We start from the raw sequence: 18041 nt of genomic DNA on the forward strand, positions 1-18041 counted from the left end.
GGAGGCCGGACCGGGGGCGGTGGCGGGGGCGGCGGGGACCGGGCGGTGCGTCCGTCCCTCCGGCCGCGGCTGCCAGCGCCGCCGGCACCATGGGCTGTTCCTGCCGCCTCTTCCTCGCCCTCCTCCTCCTCCCGGCAGGTAAGTGCCCGCCGCCGGACCGGGGTGAGGGGCAGCGGGGAGCGCCGGGGTGGGAGCCGTGCGATGGGGACGGGGAGTCACCGCGGTCCCGGGGGGGTCTCACCTCTCCTTTCCTCCACCCCCTGCCCCGCAGAGGGGTCCCCATTTCGGTCCCCAGTCGGGATGCAGGAGGATAACTTCAGGGGACCACCAGCAGCCAGCCCCCCGCCCCGTCCAGGCTGGAGCTCAGCCCTCAGCCTCCTATCCCCCCCTTCCCAGCGTGGTGGCCACTTTGAAGGAGCTTTTATCGCTCACTCCAACCTCGAGCAGAGGCTCCTGCGCACCCAGCACCTGGCGCTTTCCCTGGCATCTCTGTCCTCCTACATCCCCCCCGCAATATCAACCCCCCCATTTCACACAAACACCCCCAATTTGACATCTCTCCCCGCACAACACAGTCAGAGGAGATGGCTCGGTCCCCAGCAAGGGTGACAGCGAGCGCTTTCACATGACAGCACGCACCGCTCATCCCTCCATCCAGGCTGGGTTTTTAAATAAACACCAAGAGCTGCTTGCTTAGGAACATTAAAAACACACTCGCATAACAGAGCGCCGGGGACATGCACAAGGAGAAATACATCGGGTGAAGCTGTTGCTATTAAATTATGAAATGGCTCTGGGCCTGCGGCAGCGCGGGGCAAGGGGACCAAGCTGGGAAAGCCCAGAACCAGCAGCCATGTCCCCAAAATGTGGTCTGCAAGAGGAGCAAACCAGCATTGTGGAGCACACCAGGCCGGGGGAGATCTCCCCCCATTAAGTGACCCCATTAAGGCAAGAGGATAAAGATCTGGCTAAATCTTTCTTGTAAACGGAGAGTTTGGACCAAAAGCTCTTGTTTCTGCGCTTTCACAGCAAGTGCATTTGGGATGGGTGGGGATGAAGCTGCATTTTGGCCGGTGCCCCCCGTTCCCGCTGCTCGGGGATGCTGCTGGGAGTCAGATTTGAGGTGGGAGGCGGGTTTTTCCCAGAGCCCGGGCCAAAGTCCAGGCTGTTCCCATGACCGTCCCTCTCCGAAGCACCAGCATCAGCAGGGCTTGGCGCAAGAGCTGGGAAACATTCCCCCGGAGCACTGTCCCCGGGGCTCTTGGGCTGCTCCCAAACAACCCCAAAGCCCCGAATCTTTCGGGTGCTTTCTATGGCTTTTTATAGAAATAATACTTCAAAAAATATATTTGCTGCCTGAGAGAACATAAAAAATATTATTTAGATATACTTTGAGCTCATTTTTCAGGACTTGGCAATAGAGAGGACATCAGGAGCAAAATAAGGCTGGGCTTTGCCTGGCCAGGTAGGGAAATAATAGCATCTCTCCCACAAGAAAGTTTTCATCCTATTATTACTTCTTACTGTGGATGTAAACTCAAAGCTGCTTTCCTGACATGATGCCTGGCCCTGTACAAATGCCCTGAGCCTGTTTTCCCCTCTAGCAATTTGCCCTTCTCCCCATCCAGCAGCTGAGATACCCTCAAGAGGAACCTGTTGGCTTTAAAGGCTTCGGGTGCTTCTGCAGGGAGCAAGAAGCTGCTTTTTTGGGGGCTCAGGGCCTGGCACCACATCGTTACAGGCGGCTTTGACTGCTCCCAGCCCCCACGTGCCCGCTGAAGAGCAGGAGGATATGCAGGTATTATATTAGTAATACAATAATTATCACCCCGCCCAGCCCAAACAAGCAAGACCCATCTTCAGCCTCTAATACTGCCTTTCCAGAGGATGCTCGGAAATTCCTGTGATGCGCCCAGTTGTTTCCCCGCGCCGGCGGGAGGCTGGGACGGGGCTGACGCACGGCTAATGCTGCGCCTAGCAGCAGTAATTAGTAGCTAGCCAGGAAAATTATTAGGCCGGGGTGCTGGCGCTCGGGCAGAGCTGCTGTTTGCAACACGCCTGGCTCGATCGAGGGCTGTGTCACAGATATCAGCCTGAAAAATTGCGTGGTGAGGGTGCCCGAGCCCAGTGGCACGGACAGGGAGAGGGCTGCGCCGGCATCCCAGCCCGAATTGCTGACAAATCCTGGTGCGACATCCCAGGGAAACAAGCACAGCATACTACACGTCAGCACGCTTGATAAACATAACAGCCGGGATCTAAAGGGCTTACTTGTGTTTAAATCAAGCAAAAATAATTTTAGAATGATTTTAGAAAGCGCTGCTGCTGTAAAACAAGCCTGTTTTTAACGAGGGCGAAGCTCATGGCACGATGAAGAGTCCCGATGCCTCCCAGCAGGTTTGTGACACTGTGCCATCTCAAGGCAGCGGGTGCCAGGAGGTGACAGCTGCCAACACAGCCCACCGGGGACACAGGGAGCAGAGACTTCCCCCCGGGTCCCCAGCACACACCACGGGCCTTGCGGACGGACCGGTTGGCACAGGTTGTTCCATTACTCTCCGGAGGAGCAAACCCTCTCGAGACTCACCTTCGTCTTCTTTTCTGCTATAATTTCATGGTAACTTGCCGTGGAGGAGCACAGACCACAAGGTGCTGGGGCTGCCCGCCCGGTTCCTCTCGATCTCCCTGCCACAGCTTTCCTCAGCATCTGAAAAATGCGCAAGACCCCCTGTTAGCTCCTTCCTCCCATGTAATAACCTGGAGAAGAGCAGCCACTGCTCTCAAGCCATCCAACATCACACCAGCGAGCGCAAACACCGCTTGGAGCCCCTCTTTGCCACCTTGCCCGAGGCCACTTGGCTTTATCCACACGGCTCACGTTTTGCCAAGTCAGACCGTGCATCTACGAGCTATTCCAGCACAGCGACACCCAACAAGGCGGACAGCCATGGGTCTCGGGGTGGTGCGGGACACAGGGAGACAGCAGATGCATTTCCATGGCGGAGCCGTTCTGTTCCTCTTCGCTACAGAAAGCTTCAGCAGCAATTAGACCCAAAGCACTTAAGGGCCACTCAGCACGAGAAAACTAATCACGCAGGAAGCCAGCTCAGCTCGCCGGTACATCAGAGCCACTGCACATTTATTTGATCTGACTGCCTTGGCTTCTCGACAGTTGGGTTTTTGTTGTGTTTTTTTTTTAAATTTTTTTTCTTTTTTTCCAAAAGCTTTGCTATTTACCTGGTTATGTCTCTGCCCCCTGCTTTTCTCACTTGGTTTCTTCCTCCTCTTGCGATCCCCATCCTGTTCTACCCTCACCAGCGCGACCTGGCGTTGAAAAATCCAGGTGAGACAGCATGAGGCAAACAGATGGCAAGGAAGCGGCGCTTTGCCCAAGGGGGTTTTGGCTGCCGCTGGAATTACAGGTCGCCAGAAAGCACACGCGGTGCTGGAGCTGTGCTACACACCTGCAGAGCCACCGTCCTGGCCCTGCTTTGCTCTTTTAAGCTCAAAGACCTTCCAAAGAATGAGCATTGAGTGGTACCAACCTGGCTGGGTGCTCCCTCCGACGTGACGTGGGTCACGCAAAGCTTCAGGTCCTGCAGAGCTGCTCACAGATCCCCCTCTCGTCCTTATTTATGGCAGATAAAGTGTCTCCTAGAGAAGCGGAGACACAAGTTCAACACCCAAGATGATCAACGCATCCTCCCTTCCCCTTGTCCTGTGTCGGTGAAGAGCAACGTGAGCTCAGCCAGACCCTTGTTTACTGCACATGGGACCCTACCACTGGCGACACTCACAACACCAAAGCCCGAATTACATGGTGACAGACAAGGCGAAGCAGCCCAGTGCTGATTTACTCGAAGAACAAGTTGAACCCAAAGCTAAAACCAGTTTTATTCAGTTGTAGCTATACCCAAGGACCTTCAGCCTCCCACGGCCAGATGCTACCAGCTTCTCGCAGCTACAAAACAACAATGCAATCCAAACCGCACCTGAGCACGAGCGAGGGGGAAGAGGCAGTGCAGGAAAAACACCGCGAGGCTCGTGAATCCCCAGCCGCAGAAACTAAAACGAGCCAACAAGGTCACGAGCAGGAAGTGCTCGCCCCATATTTAACCATAAATTGCTTTACTGCTCTGCATCATTTCACCTGCTCGCAAACCAACACGTGCTGCGGGGCCGGAGGAGTCGGGGTCACGCTGTCACTGGCCCGGGGACAACCAGCAAAACACAGAACCTGGTCAAAAAATGATAGCGTGCCAAAAACCACGTAACAAGGCACACCAGCTTAGCCCGGTTTTTAGGGTCTGGTTGTATCTCTGAAAAAGAGCTGAAAGAAGAACTCTCCCCTGCACGTTTTCCCTCACTAGCAGCATCATTTGCAATTAATTACCCACAATGATTTCCCCGTACTCTCAGGAATACCGTGCAGAAAGAACACAGCTCGCGCGCCCATTTTTTAAGCGATCTGTGTGGCTTTTAGACCCGTGTTGTGGGTGGGTTGTCTCTAACTCGTGATGGGTTTTGGTGGTGGTGGTTTTCCTTTTTGATTTTCTTCCTTTTTTCTTCTTTTCTTCTCCTCAATTTCCGCTGATATTGTGGCTTCATTTCTAATTGTGTTCCTTGTGCGAATCCCCAGTCTTACCGTATCCCACTGTTGTGAGCGGAGCACGGGGCTGTTCTAACACCCTTTGCCCGCCCCAGATGGGTCTTGCGGGTGTGCCACGAGGCTCCCATTAACTTTTGTTGTCAAAAGTAGAGACCTAAAAGCTCAGTCATATATTGCTTCAGTATGATCTCAGTCAAGGACCATTAGTAGCGCCCGTCCCCAAAATAACTGCTAAACTGGCATAAAAACCCAGTACCCAGCTCTACTGCACGAGCAGGGGATGATGTGGGTGCCCAGCAGATCTTTCCACAGTAACTCGTTCCTGAGTTGTATTTCTTGCTCAGAAAGGGTGGTCGGATGCTGCCTGTAAATATAGATGGGATGAATTGCTGAGAGGAAGAAGAAAATCAAATAATAATCCAGAAACTTCTATTTCTCTGGGTCCTTCGGCTGCTGGAGGGGTTTTACCCACCCCAGCGGGGGTACGGGTGTCTCGGTTAATTCAGACTAAGAGCACCGCAGCATGTGGAGCACGGCTCGGGGCGTGCGGACCTTCTGCTGCTTGAATGAGCCGTGATGAGTCACGAAGCCGCGGTCATTAAGAGCTGCATCTCTGCCTTATCGGCGCTGCTCGTTTGCTGCGGCGGAGCCGCTCCATCATCTGATGTCATCCGCTGGGGCTGGGGACCGTCCCTGGTGCTTACCCTGCTTTTCAGCTGCCGTAACCGTTTGTTTGGGGTGTTTTTTTAAGCTTGCTCTGGTTCTGGCAGCTGCTTTCCGAGCAGGACGTGGGAAACGTTCAGCCTGCGCAGGGTGAGACGCCCACCCTCGCGTGCATGAGGAAGAACAGCATGAAAATAGGAGGAGGAGTTAACTCTATCAGATTCATTCCCTGGGCTGGCAGGTGACTGAGATTAATATTCCCTAACAGTAAGATATTTGTATTATAGGAGGTTTAGATTTTTAGTTTTGCATTACAGGAGCTTTGGACTTTTATATTTGTATTATAGGAGCTCTGGATCCCTATTTCCTCTTTCCTACATGAAAGAACCTTCCTAGGGAAGACTGCCTAGAAAAACAACTTTTCAAAGCTCCCACAGGGCTGCGAAGTGCGAAACCACTGTTTGGAGCGGTTCCCTTGTCCCTGTGTCCCCTGTCCAGCTCTGCTCTAGGGTGGATTCCAGAAGAACGGTCAATTGCCTTAAGGGGATGACATGGATAAAATCCTCCCGGCCCCGCTCTGTGCGGCATCCTTAGGCAGCTAACGTCCCTCAGTCCCTTGGACAGCCCCTGGTTGATTTTGTGAATGGCTTTTGAAGTCCTCTGGTCCCAAAAGAAGGTTTCTAGTGGGTTTCTGTTCCTTGGCACTGCTCTGGTTCCTGCTCGCAGCTGCCGCTCATACAAACCAGGCGCTGCAGAAACAGGGAAATACCCTTTTATTTCCCACTTTCTCAGATGTGTTGGTAGAGGACCGGGCTTGCAGAAAAGCTGGGGGGCCCTTGTATCCCCCCAGCTCCCTGGGACCAGGCAGCACTCACCTGGGACGCAGGTTGTCCTTCGGCGTGGTGGCACGGGGACGCGTGGAGCCATCAGCCCGGGGGTTCCTCAGCAAGGTCCTTCCACCGTCCCATCCTCAGTGGTTGGGAAGCAGCCTGTGTCACCTCCGGGGTCCCATCCGGACTTGTCCTGCGGTGCAAAGGGGGCACAGCCTGGGGTGAAGTGCTGGGGGTGAGGGCTCCAGCCCAGCGCGGATGCTGGGTCCCAGAAAGTGCGGTGGAGGTGACGGCATGGGGAGAACAAGAGGACAACAGAGGGCTGGCCCAGGCAGGGTTTTCCAGCAGAGGTGACTGTCCGTCTGCAAACCAGCGCCACGCTGGCAATGACCCTGCACCCTGCCCAGGGACGAGGGAGAGGGGAATCCAGGGCTGAGCTGAGTGACTCCAGCAACGCTGCCTTTGGCCGTGCTCGCTCCCCAGGGACGTGTCCCTGCGGCTTGTGACCAGCTTGGCCAGGAGCCCTCAGCCCGCGGACGAGGACTGTTCCTGCGTCCAATTTTGGCTCGCCCTCTGAATTTATACCCCTTAGATGTTATCGGAAACTGCCTGACTCATCCTGGCTAGCAGCGTTGCCAGCTTTTTGAGATCCCTGGTGGTTTCTCTCCGAAGTTCAAGTAGACCATGATGACTCTGCTGACCCTGAGTACAAAACCAGCAACGTGGGTGGCTTTGCAGAGGGGTGGTAAGCTCCCTGTATCCAGGAGAGACCAAAGGCATCTATGGTCATAGAGGAGTAACAGATAGTACTGCCGGTTCCACACCGGTGTGGAAAGCTACCCAAGGGCTGGAGCAGCACAGGGAATGGTGGATTCTATGGCGTTCCAGGGTCTGAACAGAGCGAGAGAGCCATGAACCTCTGCTGGATGACGGGGACCTGTTGGGTGTGTTGGATGGAGCCAGCGCTGTGGCCAGGCTTTGTCCTGGGGAGATGCTCTGGGTTACATCAAGCTGTGAAAACCGGTGCATTTGTCTGAACTAATGGCTTTTAAGCTCGGGATTAGCACGGCAATGCAACCCGAGTTCACAGGCCGATAATTCCCAGGTATTAACCAAGAAGGCAGAGACACAGACATTTTGGGATGGGTACACAGCAGAGCACCCTGTTGACAGCAGAAGCACGTGGTGGCTTTGCAGGAACTTTGGGAAGGAGGAGGTGGGACCTCTGGGTGCTTTGCTGTGGCTGGGCTGGGTATGGAAATCACAGATGTTGAGGCAAGCGACTTATTTAATAACCAGACTCCAGCTTGCCATCCATCTCCTCATCCTAAGGTCTACCAGCCTTACGCCTCAGCAGCCCAAGAGCCTGAGGAAGGTCTTTCTTGGGTGCTATCTCCACCAGCTCCAAAAATCAAGGCAACAGCACACCCCCTCTGACTTTACGGGGCAAAGAGAGACCAAATGCTGGACAGGGTGGTGAGGGAGCCCATCAAAACAGATCTGCATGGAAAGAGTTTGCAGTGAGGTATGTGATTCCCTGCTTCGCCAATGCAGACAGGGATGCAGCGTCAGATGTGCAGAGCACCCATGGTCTTAGTCCCACCTCCAAAACTCTCCTGCGTGGGAAATGGGGCAACTACAGGGCCAGGAAAAACAATTTTGGGTCAAACACACCAGGGGTTTGTGCTCTAGTGAAAGCATTGCCCCAGAACTGGCTTTAAATCCCTAGCCAAGCATGTGTTTGCAGTTTCTAGACAGAAAACGCTGTGATGAAAGTCACCCACGTACCTTGAGTTTGCTCTTGTGATCCCAAGGTCCTCAGCAGAGATGTCCCTTGTGCTGTCCTCCTCCTCTGGAGATGTTCAGGATGAGTGGAGCTGTACGAGACACCTGCAGCCTCTTGGTTGCACTGATGGCTGAGAACACCCAAAAAACGTGATTTAGTGAGTCCTTGCTCACCCCACCATCTCTGGAGGAACCTCGTGTGGCACAGTCCCAGCTCCCAAATTCAAGTCCTTCCCACCCCGTGGTTTATTGGTGGAGCTTTACCTGCAATAACAGTCGTGTGGTGGGACAGCAACCCCACATTCTGGTGGAAGCTGGGTCCGTCTCGCTACCTTGGGTGTCACCTGCACAGGTGGAACTGCGGTTTGCCTGTGGGGGAAGCAGCTTTGACAGTGGCGGGTGACAGCAAGTCCTTAGGGGGTGGCTTGGTGACAATGCCCACCCAGGTAAGACCTGCAAGACCCTGTTAATGAAGAGCTACCGCCATCATTTTCTGGGCTCTTCCTGCTGCTGTTTCTCCCTTACATGACCACCAAGCTCCTGCTTCTGGAGCTGAAGGAGTTTGGTTTCAGGGTTCCCAGAAAATCAGCATTTTGTGGAGTTGTTGGGGTAATTAATTTATCAGAGCAAGTTCTTACCATTACCAGTGCTGGGCTTGGGATGCTCTGGGGCTGTGAATGAAGGAATGAATGGGAACAGAAATCCCCGCTGATGTAATTTAGGGTTGGCACACTGTCTCTCCAGCCCAGCCGTGCCGAGGGAGCTGCTGGTGATGGCCCAGTGCTGAGTTTAACCCTGGGGAGCAGAAAAGTGGGGGGTGGAAAAAGCCCCAGCAGTTTGCTGGTGGGGATGGAGGAGAGGATGACTCATCTCGCTGTCAAGAAATGGAGACAAATGAATGAATGCACAAGGAGAAGGGGGGAAGAGGAGAAAGAAGCGTCTTGTTATCATTCCCAGCTGCGTGGTGGCTGTGGAGGAGGAACTTGTTCTCCTGCCGCGCTCCGAGATGCTGGGAAGATGAAGGAGGGGGCGTTGGGGATGGGGGATCCCAGCCTTGCATGGGGCAACGGGCTGGTTTAAACCTTCTCCTCTTGCCATGCAGTGATATTTGCCATACGTTTACTTGCATAGAAGAGAATCACAGAATCATTTTGGTTGGAAAAGCCCCTCAAGATCATTGAGTCCAACCATAACCCACCCCTGGCACTAACACATGTCCCTGAGAACCTCATCTCCACATCTGTCCAACCCTCCAGGGATGGTGACTCCACCACTGCCCTGGGCAGCCTGTTCCAGCGCTTGACAACAATTTCAGATATCTCTCAGCATTTTAAAGCCGATAACCATTTCCAGCTTCATTCCAAAACCCTTTAACATTCACCAAAACCCCATGCTGTCCCAAGGGTTTGCCCATCATTACTGTTTCTTTCTCTCCCTCCAGGACTGGGCGATGACTCCTCAGTGTCACCCCTTGTCCCCAGCAGCCCTCCCTCCCCCCCGGTGGGGACAGGCTCCAGGGACTTGGCTTTGCCCGCGCCAGCTCCTGGCCAGCCCTCAGTGCCCACGTCCAGGGGACCTGCTGGAGAAGGGGTGATCTCCAGGCCAGCAGAGGGGGGTGGCCACAATGCCACCCCCACGGCGGCACCATCCCCTGCTCCCACCTCCATCACCGCAGCGGACGGCCCATCCATCACCTCCAGCGCCAGCTCAGTGCCACCAACCTCGGAGACAGCCCCAGGTCCACGGACAGCAAATACCGCCAGCTCGGCGAGAGGCACGACGGATATGGGGGCATCTCCCAGCCCTACGGGTGTCCCTGCGTCCTCCTCACCCTCCCTCCCCACCAGCGATCTGCACTCATCCCCTGGGACGGTTTTGTCCCCAACACCTGTTGTCCTTGCGAGCCCTGGCACCACCCAGCCGCCGGCGCTGACGGAGGATGTCCCTTCCCTGGGGACGCTGGCCATGGCGTCAAGCCTGGCCGTGGAGCCAACGTCCCCCCCAGTGACTGTGGCCAGTCCCACCACAGCCGAGGCCACCGGCAAAACCACCCTCTCCACCGGGGTCACCATGGAAGAGGTCCCACGCGCCTTGAATGCAGGTGAGCTCCACCGCCCTCCATGTACATATATATATGTATTTATATAATGTCAGCCTCAGGGTGCTTATATCAGGGGGGAACTGGAAGCGAAAAGGTGATGAATGTTCTGAAAGCACTGTTCAGCAACAGCTGAGCTTTCCCAACTCGCTCTCTGGAGCATCCACTCCACCGGTGGAGAAAAGGAGCCATAGGCACCGAACCGAGACACAAATAAAAGCCTTAGTTGCAAACTGGCATTGAAACGCTTAAGGACGAGAGGAAAGAAGTGCCCTGGCAGTGGGTGCAACCTGGTGTATGCTTTTCTCCTCCCTCCTGCAGACCACACCAAGCCCATGATAGCTCTGACCCATCCCCTTCTGCAAGCTCAGAGACCTTAAAAGTGCTTCATAAAGCAAGAAAATTGAGGGATCTGGGAGCATTTTCTGGCCTTGGTTCAGCATTAAATGCGACCGAGTGCCAGGAGGAGCATCGTGGATCAAGTCTATGGTCCCTACTGAGCACCTCGGTGAGGACAGAAGCGTCCCCAGGTGGTGGCATCCAGTCTCATTTCATAGAACCATTGAATCATTTTAGTTGGAAGAGCCCCTCAAGCTCATCGAGTCCACCCATAACCCACCCCTGGCACTGCCCCATGTCCTGAGAACCTCATGTCCGTCTGTCCAACCCTCCAGGGATGGTGACTCCACCATTGCCCTGGGCAGCCTGTTCCAATGCCCCACAGCATTGGACAGCATTCCCTTTCTGGGAATAAATCGCTCCCAAGATCCAACCTAATTTCGTGCCCTTTAAGCCCCATATTGCAGAAGCAGCAAGCTTGGGTCCCAGCCAGCTTGCAGGGGGCTGTGTGGCACCCCAAAAACCTCTGCTGAAAGGACTGTGGGGATAAAACCCTTCTCAATGCTGCTGTGGTGGTGCTGAGGTAGAGGCAGAAAGAGGAGGACAAGGTCAGGGGCTGTTCGTGATGCTCGTGGGCCCGTCACAAAGCCAGACGGTGGGGTGGGGGTGGCGATGGGGCTTGGGGGATTGCTGAGCGCTGCCCTTTCTGATGGACCCCATCTCCACAGGGAGCATCGTGGCCATCACCGCGACCGTCATCGTGGTGGTGGTGCTGGTTTTCGGGGCCGCAGCGTACCTCAAGATCAGGTAAGGCTGTTTCTTTGGGGCGCTGCGAGGCGCTGCTCTGGGAAGGGGGTGTCTGCGTGGTGGGGAGCAGCCCCTCTTGTCATTGCGAAGGGGGTGCCCGGGGACAGAGCCCTGGGGAGATGCCGTCCCCACACCACGTGCAGCCTCCAGTCCCAGCACAGCTGCGCTTTGTGCCGCGTCAATATCAAAAAGCAGAGCTGTTCATCTTCATTTTACTCACTCTAACGCCAGCGACGCCGCGTGGCGCATGGCCAGAACCAGTAATCATCCCCCGGGCAGGCTTTGCCACGGGTTTTGCGGTGATTTAGACCCTAAACAGCAGCACGACCCGGCACCGAGCATCTTTAACGAGGCTTTGCTGACAACCAAGACAAGCAAAGGTCTGTTTTAATTCCCCAGTCTGATTCATTGTGGGCATAAAACCCTGCCCAAGCTTGTTTTCTGTCCTGGTGTCTCCTGCTAAAATCGTAGAATCACCAAATCATTTTGGTTGGAAAAGACCCTCTAGATCATCAAGTCCAACCATAACCCATGGCCCCATGTCCTGAGAACCTCCTGTCCGTCTGTCCAGCCCTCCAGGGATGGTGACTCCAGCACTGCCCTGGGCAGCCTGTTCCAATGCCCCACAGCCCTTTAGGGAAGAAATTGTTCCCCAGATCCAACCTCAACCTCCCCTGGGCAACTTGAGCTGAGAAGGTCTCCCCTCAGCTCCTGTTCTCCAGCTGAACCCCCAGGTCCCTCAGCCGCTCCCATCACACTTGTGCTCCAGCCCCTCACCAGCTCCGTTCCCCTCTCTCCGCTCGCTCCAGCACCTCGGTGCCTTTCTTGGCGTGAGGGGCCAAAACTGCCCCCAGGATTTGAGGTTTGGCCCCCCCAGGTCCCAGCACAGGGACGGTCACTGCCCTGGTCCTGCTGGCCACACCAGTGCTGGTACCAGCCAGGATGCTGGTGGCCACCTGGGCGCACTTGTGTTACCCTTGGGGCCAAAATCATCCCAAACACTGCTGGTTAGAACGTGCATACATTGCATTTTGAGGACACCAAGCCCACGGGGAAGCCCTCGCGGGCTAAGGCGGTGGTTTTGTCCCCCCAGGCACTCGTCCTACGGCCGGCTGCTGGACGACCACGACTACGGCTCCTGGGGCAACTACAACAACCCTCTCTACGACGACTCCTAGCGGGGATGCGGACCACAAAAACCTCACCAAAATATCCCTTATTTATAAGCGCTTCAGCAGCAGATCACCGGCTGCCGACCCCCTCGCCGCTGCCCCCGCACCGGGCAGGGGACACCGGGGACAACGGGTGACACGGGGTGCGTGCACTGCGCCCACAATAAACTTGAGTTTTGGCCTTTGTGTAGGAATCTCTGACGGCTGGGAGGGGGGAACACTCACGCAGAAGCTCGTTGCTTAGTATTTTTTCTATTTAATTATGTTTTTTCCCCCAAATACAGCCCGGGGGAAGGTGCGGAGACCACCCGCACCCCTGGGCTGGGGCCACATCTCCATGCAGGTGGCCGCTGGCTCCACAGCTTTATTTATAACCCTCAAAAAACCTGCCCGCTGAAATACAGTGAAGCTTTTCTTTAATTCCCCAATTTCTGTGTAACAGAAGGCAATGAGCAAAGTTGGGGGCTGGGCTCAGATACACCCTAGATAGATCCTACATACATACACCATAGATACACACTAGATAGATCCTAGATACATGTACCATAGATACACCCTAGGTAGATCCTACATACATACACCATAGATATACCCTAGGTAGATCCTACATACGTACACTGTAGATACACCCTAGATAGATCCTACATACATACACCATAGATATACCCTAGATAAATCCTAGATAGATCCTAGATACATATACCACAGATACACCCTGGGTAGATCCTGCATACATACACCGTGGATATACCCTAGATAGATCCTAGATACATACACCATAGATACACCCTAAGTAGATCCTATATACGTACACCGTAGATACACCCTAGGTAGATCCTACGTACATACACCATAGATACACCCTAGATAGATCCTAGATAGATCCTACATACATATACCATAGATGCACCCTAGATAGATCCTACATACATACACCATACATACACCCTAGATAGATCCTACATACATACACCCTAGATAGATCCTACATGCACACACCATACATACACCCTAGATAGATCCTACATACATACACCATACATACACCCTAGATAGATCCTACATACATACACCATACATACACCCTAGATAGATCCTACATACATACACCATACATACACCCTAGATAGATCCTACATGCACACACCATACATACACCCTAGATAGATCCTACATACATACACCATACATACACCCTAGATAGATCCTACATACATACACCATACATACACCCTAGATAGATCCTACATACATACACCATACATACACCCTAGATAGATCCTACATGCACACACCATACATACACCCTAGATAGATCCTACATACATACACCATACATACACCCTAGATAGATCCTACATACATACACCATACATACACCCTAGATAGATCCTACATGCACACACCATACATACACCCTAGATAGATCCTACATACATACACCATACATACACCCTAGATAGATCCTACATACATACACCATACATACACCCTAGATAGATCCTACATACATACACCATACATACACCCTAGATAGATCCTACATACACACACCATACATACACCCTAGATAGATCCTACATACATACACCATACATACACCCTAGATAGATCCTACATACATACACCATACATACACCCTCCCCTGCAGAGCGGCCCCTTTGGCAGGGCCGTGGTGTCCAAAAGCTTGATTGACTTAGTTTTATTTTCCTATGTTTTGTTTTTAAGATATTTTCGTTTCTTTAATATACCACCGTTCCATCCCTCCCCTCTCTTTATATATTAAACCCAGCCTTGGCCGGGTAGCTCAAGCCTGGCTCAACAGCGAGGCCTCAGCACAGGTTTTGCTGGTACTAAGTCTATCTGCTCGGCTGTTCCTTACCCTCTTTTAATCCAAACAGGGTAGAAACCGAGAATAAAGCAGCAAACCACCATCACACCTTCAACCTGCATCCAGCCCAGGAAACCACTGCGGCTGGGACTGTATATATCGGATATATCACCCTATAGGCTGAGATGTATAACAGGACCGCTCTCTTCTTGCGTTTCAGGGTTTAAATAATTGCTGGCACAGACAGCAAGAGGGAACATTCCTGTCCTGGGCTGAATGACCTGGGTGTGCAGGAGCGATCCGGTCCCTCCAATGCGCCTCACCCCACCTGTACCCATAAACTCCACTGTAAATGCAGGGAAACCCCACTATTTTCCATGTAATAATAATAATTTTCCATGCATTAGCAAAACCAACCAACCAAACAAATCAAACCAACAACAACAACGACACCAAAAAACCCCAATAAACAAACCCCAAACCCAGCAAAACCCAAACCAGCGCCCTTCTGCTCTCCAAACGATTTGGACGGCACGGTGCTGCACTCGCCCCCCCAAACCACATGGAAAAGGTTCTCCCGAGACCCCAACAGCAAAATAACCCACGGTGGGGAGCAGAACTGCTTTGCTGGGCTTTAAAACCCCTGCTGAGCTTGGCATTGTCCAGCGGCAGCCACAGCCCACCCAGAGGATCCAAAATACCCCCCTCCCGCTCGCTTGGCTCGAGCGCTGGTGCTAAATTAAGTGTGGGAATAAGGGGAGGGGAAAAGCAATGCACTTAAAAATATACATATATATAACCCTCAGGGGAATAAATTCCTTTTCCACAAAGGAGAAAAGCAATGGGTGTCACCTTGTGCACGACACCGAGTTTCCAGGAGGAGGGTTTGACCAAGAGATTGACCCGGACCCCCTCGCCGGGGCCGATTTCCCAGGGAAATTCAAACCAGAGCCCTTACGCCAACATTCGCCCCGCGCCCGCGATCCGGCCTTGTTTCTGGATTAATAAGGGATTGATTGCGATTTTTTGGTATTTTTAGTGGTGCTGCGGGCGCAGAGGACGGTGTGAGGGTGCTCCCAGCTGACTCCAAGCAGGAATTAACAAATAAATAGGTTGCTTTTGTCCATATAGTTTGGAAACAGAGATGAAAAGACCCACGTGGGATACGCGCTCGGTGCCACCTCGTGCTGCTCGGAGAAACCTCCTTGAAACATAAGAGCTTGCAGGGAAGGGAAGGGAAGGGAAGGGAAGGGAAGGGAAGGGAAGGGAAGGGAAGGGAAGGGAAGGGAAGGGAAGGGAAGGGAAGGGAAGGGAAGGGAAGGGAAGGGAAGGGAAGGGAAGGGAAGGGAAGGGAAGGGAAGGGAAGGGAAGGGAAGGGAAGGGAAGGGAAGGGAAGGGAAGGGAAGGGAAGGGAAGGGAAGGGAAGGGAAGGGAAGGGAGGGAGGGAGGAAGGAAGGAAGGAAGGAAGGAAAGGGAGGGAAGGGAGGGAGGGAAGGCAGGGAAGAAAGAAAGGGAGGGAAGGAAGGGAGGGAAGGAAGGGAGGGAAGGAAGGGAGGGAAGGAAGGGAGGGAAGGAAGGGAGGGAAGGAAGGGAGGGAAGGAAGGGAGGGAAGGAAGGGAGGAAAGGGAAGGAAGGGAGGGAGGGAAGGGAGGAAGGGAGGGAAGGAAGGGAGGGAAAGAAGGGAAGGGAGGGAGGGAAGGAAGGATAGGAAAGGAAAGGAAAGAAGGGAAGAAAGGAAAGGAAGGAAGGAAAGGAAGAAAGGATAGGAAAGGAAGGGAGGGAAGGGAGGGAAGGAAGGGAAGGAAGGGAGGAAGGGAGGGGAAGGTAGGGAAGGAAGGAAGGGAGGGAGGGAGGGAGGGAGGGAGGAAGGGGAAGGTAGGGAAGAAGAGTATTTCTCCCCCCACACCCCTTTTCTTTCCAAAAGCTGCAGGATAACTCCAACACAAGCTTGTTTTATTTACAAAAATAGCAAAAGGCTTCCCACTCCCCCGCTCCCTTTCGGCTACATTTAATCTCAGAGCTATTTTATTCAGCAGGAAAACAGCCGTAGTTCCCACTGAGAACATCCCCTGCCCCTCCGGGGCTCTGCCCCACCACCTCCAAACCCACTCCGGCCTTGCTAATTAGCCTTTTGCTTTGTTCATTAGCCGATATACCGCGATCTCATCGATATTTTTGCCCAGCATCATCTCCTCATGCTCTCGGTGGAATTAAGGGAGCGGGAATTAACGACATGCGGCACAACGAGCGACAACGCTCGTTACACCCCCTAATTCGCACCAGGGTCAGAGCATCTTCCCGCGGTTCCCAGCACCCAAAGAGGAATAAAAATGTACTTTTGCAGGGGGGAAAAACCAAAATAAACAGAAAAAGCCACAAATAAAACCCACAGAAAAACCAACCCCGGGCAGGAAACACTTTGCTGTCGATGAGCCGAGCGCTCTGGAAACGGGAGGCGCAGGATGCACAGCGCCCGGCCCCGCAGCAGCTGGTTTAATGTGTTATCGCAGCCAACAAGCTGCTGCGTCTGCTTTCCTGCAGCAGCTGCTCGCAGGACAATTTGTCTGCTTTATTTTCTGTATTTTGTTCTAATTAAGGCCGCGTTCAGCAGCTGCTGCCTGCAGAGCTGCCCGCTGCAGAATCGCAGCCATTTGGGTTGGAAGAGACACTCAGGATCATGGAGTCCAACCATAACCCACCCCAGCACTGCCCCATGTCCTAGAACCTCCTGTCCGTCTGTCCAGCCCTCCAGGGATGGTGACTCCAGCACTGCCCTGGGCAGCCTGTTCCAATGCCCCACAGCCCTTTGGGGAAGAAATTGTTCCTAAATCCAACCTCAACCTCCCCTGGCACAACTTGAGGCCGTTTCCTCTGCTCCTGGCGCTTGTTCCTGGGGAGCAGAGACCAACACCCCCCGTGCTGCAGCCTCCTTATCTCAAAGACACCATCTGATGTCACGTTTTGATCTCATTTACCCCAGTCCATCCTTCTGAGGTCTACGGAACATCGCTTTTCAAGCAATAACACCCCAACCATGAGGAGCACCTTGAAAACATCAAAGTGGCACCAGTGAACGTTTCTGGGCAGCCAAAACCACCATACCCAGCTCCTGGCAACCTCCGTGGGGCCAGAGCTGCTGGGGCCAGGTGTCCCCAGCTGTCCCAAAGCCCCAGGAGGGCTCAGAGATGCTGCCAGTGGGCAGGTGACCCTCAGGACTTACCTGGAGGGGGGTCTCCAGCCAGCTGGGAGGGCAGCGAAGCCACCAGGTGACGACGGGACGCATTCGGAGGGGGCTTCAAAGCTGGTGGTGTCACCGGAGGAACCCATATCATCATCCACAAGCAAGAGACGAGTCCTTCTCACCATGTGCACAAGCTCCAAGTCGAGCCCAAGGGGGACTTCTCGCTTGGCAAGTCCCACAGAGCCCCATCGTCAAACCAACCCCTTCCCTGGGCCATGTCCCCTCTGGGTGGCTCTGCAGGGTGTCCCCCCCAAACCCCGCTGTGCGAGGCTGGAGAAAAGCAGCAAAAGCTCCAGCCCCCCCGATCCTCCTGCCCTTCAGCTTCTCAAGACACCTCAGTGTGGTTCCCCCCCCCATTCCCCTGTGAGGAAACCACCCCATGGTGCCCACCACCCGAGTCCCCAACCTCCAAAAACGCACCTTCCCCTGCAAGCACCCCCACAATCAACAAGTTCCAGCGCGAATAACAAAAACCATCCCACCTGCTCCCTCCCCAAACTCCCCCCAGCACTGGATTTAAGGGACTAGGTGACGGGGGCCACCTGCGCACACACCTGGTTCCTCACCACCCAGCTGGAAGAAGCTGAACACTCGTTTTTCAGCCTTGAATTGTTTGAGCTCAACAGGGAATTTCCAGTAAATACATCAAGTATCAAACCCGGTATA

General features: G+C 53.8%; 1 protein-coding gene across 1 annotated transcript; it reads left to right on the top strand.

The window, feature by feature from the left end:
• Positions 1-28: 28 nt before the first annotated feature.
• Positions 29-12484, top strand: PARM1 (prostate androgen-regulated mucin-like protein 1). The gene is made up of 4 exons (XM_065837311.2): positions 29-138; positions 9329-9988; positions 11053-11131; positions 12225-12484. The coding sequence occupies exons 1-4, from the start codon at positions 90-92 to the stop codon at positions 12307-12309; spliced, it is 873 nt and encodes a 290-aa protein (XP_065693383.2). The 5' UTR covers positions 29-89; the 3' UTR covers positions 12310-12484.
• The last annotated feature ends 5557 nt before the right edge of the window (positions 12485-18041 follow it).

Source organism: Patagioenas fasciata, chromosome 4 (assembly GCF_037038585.1).
Source record: "Patagioenas fasciata isolate bPatFas1 chromosome 4, bPatFas1.hap1, whole genome shotgun sequence".
NCBI lineage: Eukaryota > Metazoa > Chordata > Aves > Columbiformes > Columbidae > Patagioenas > Patagioenas fasciata.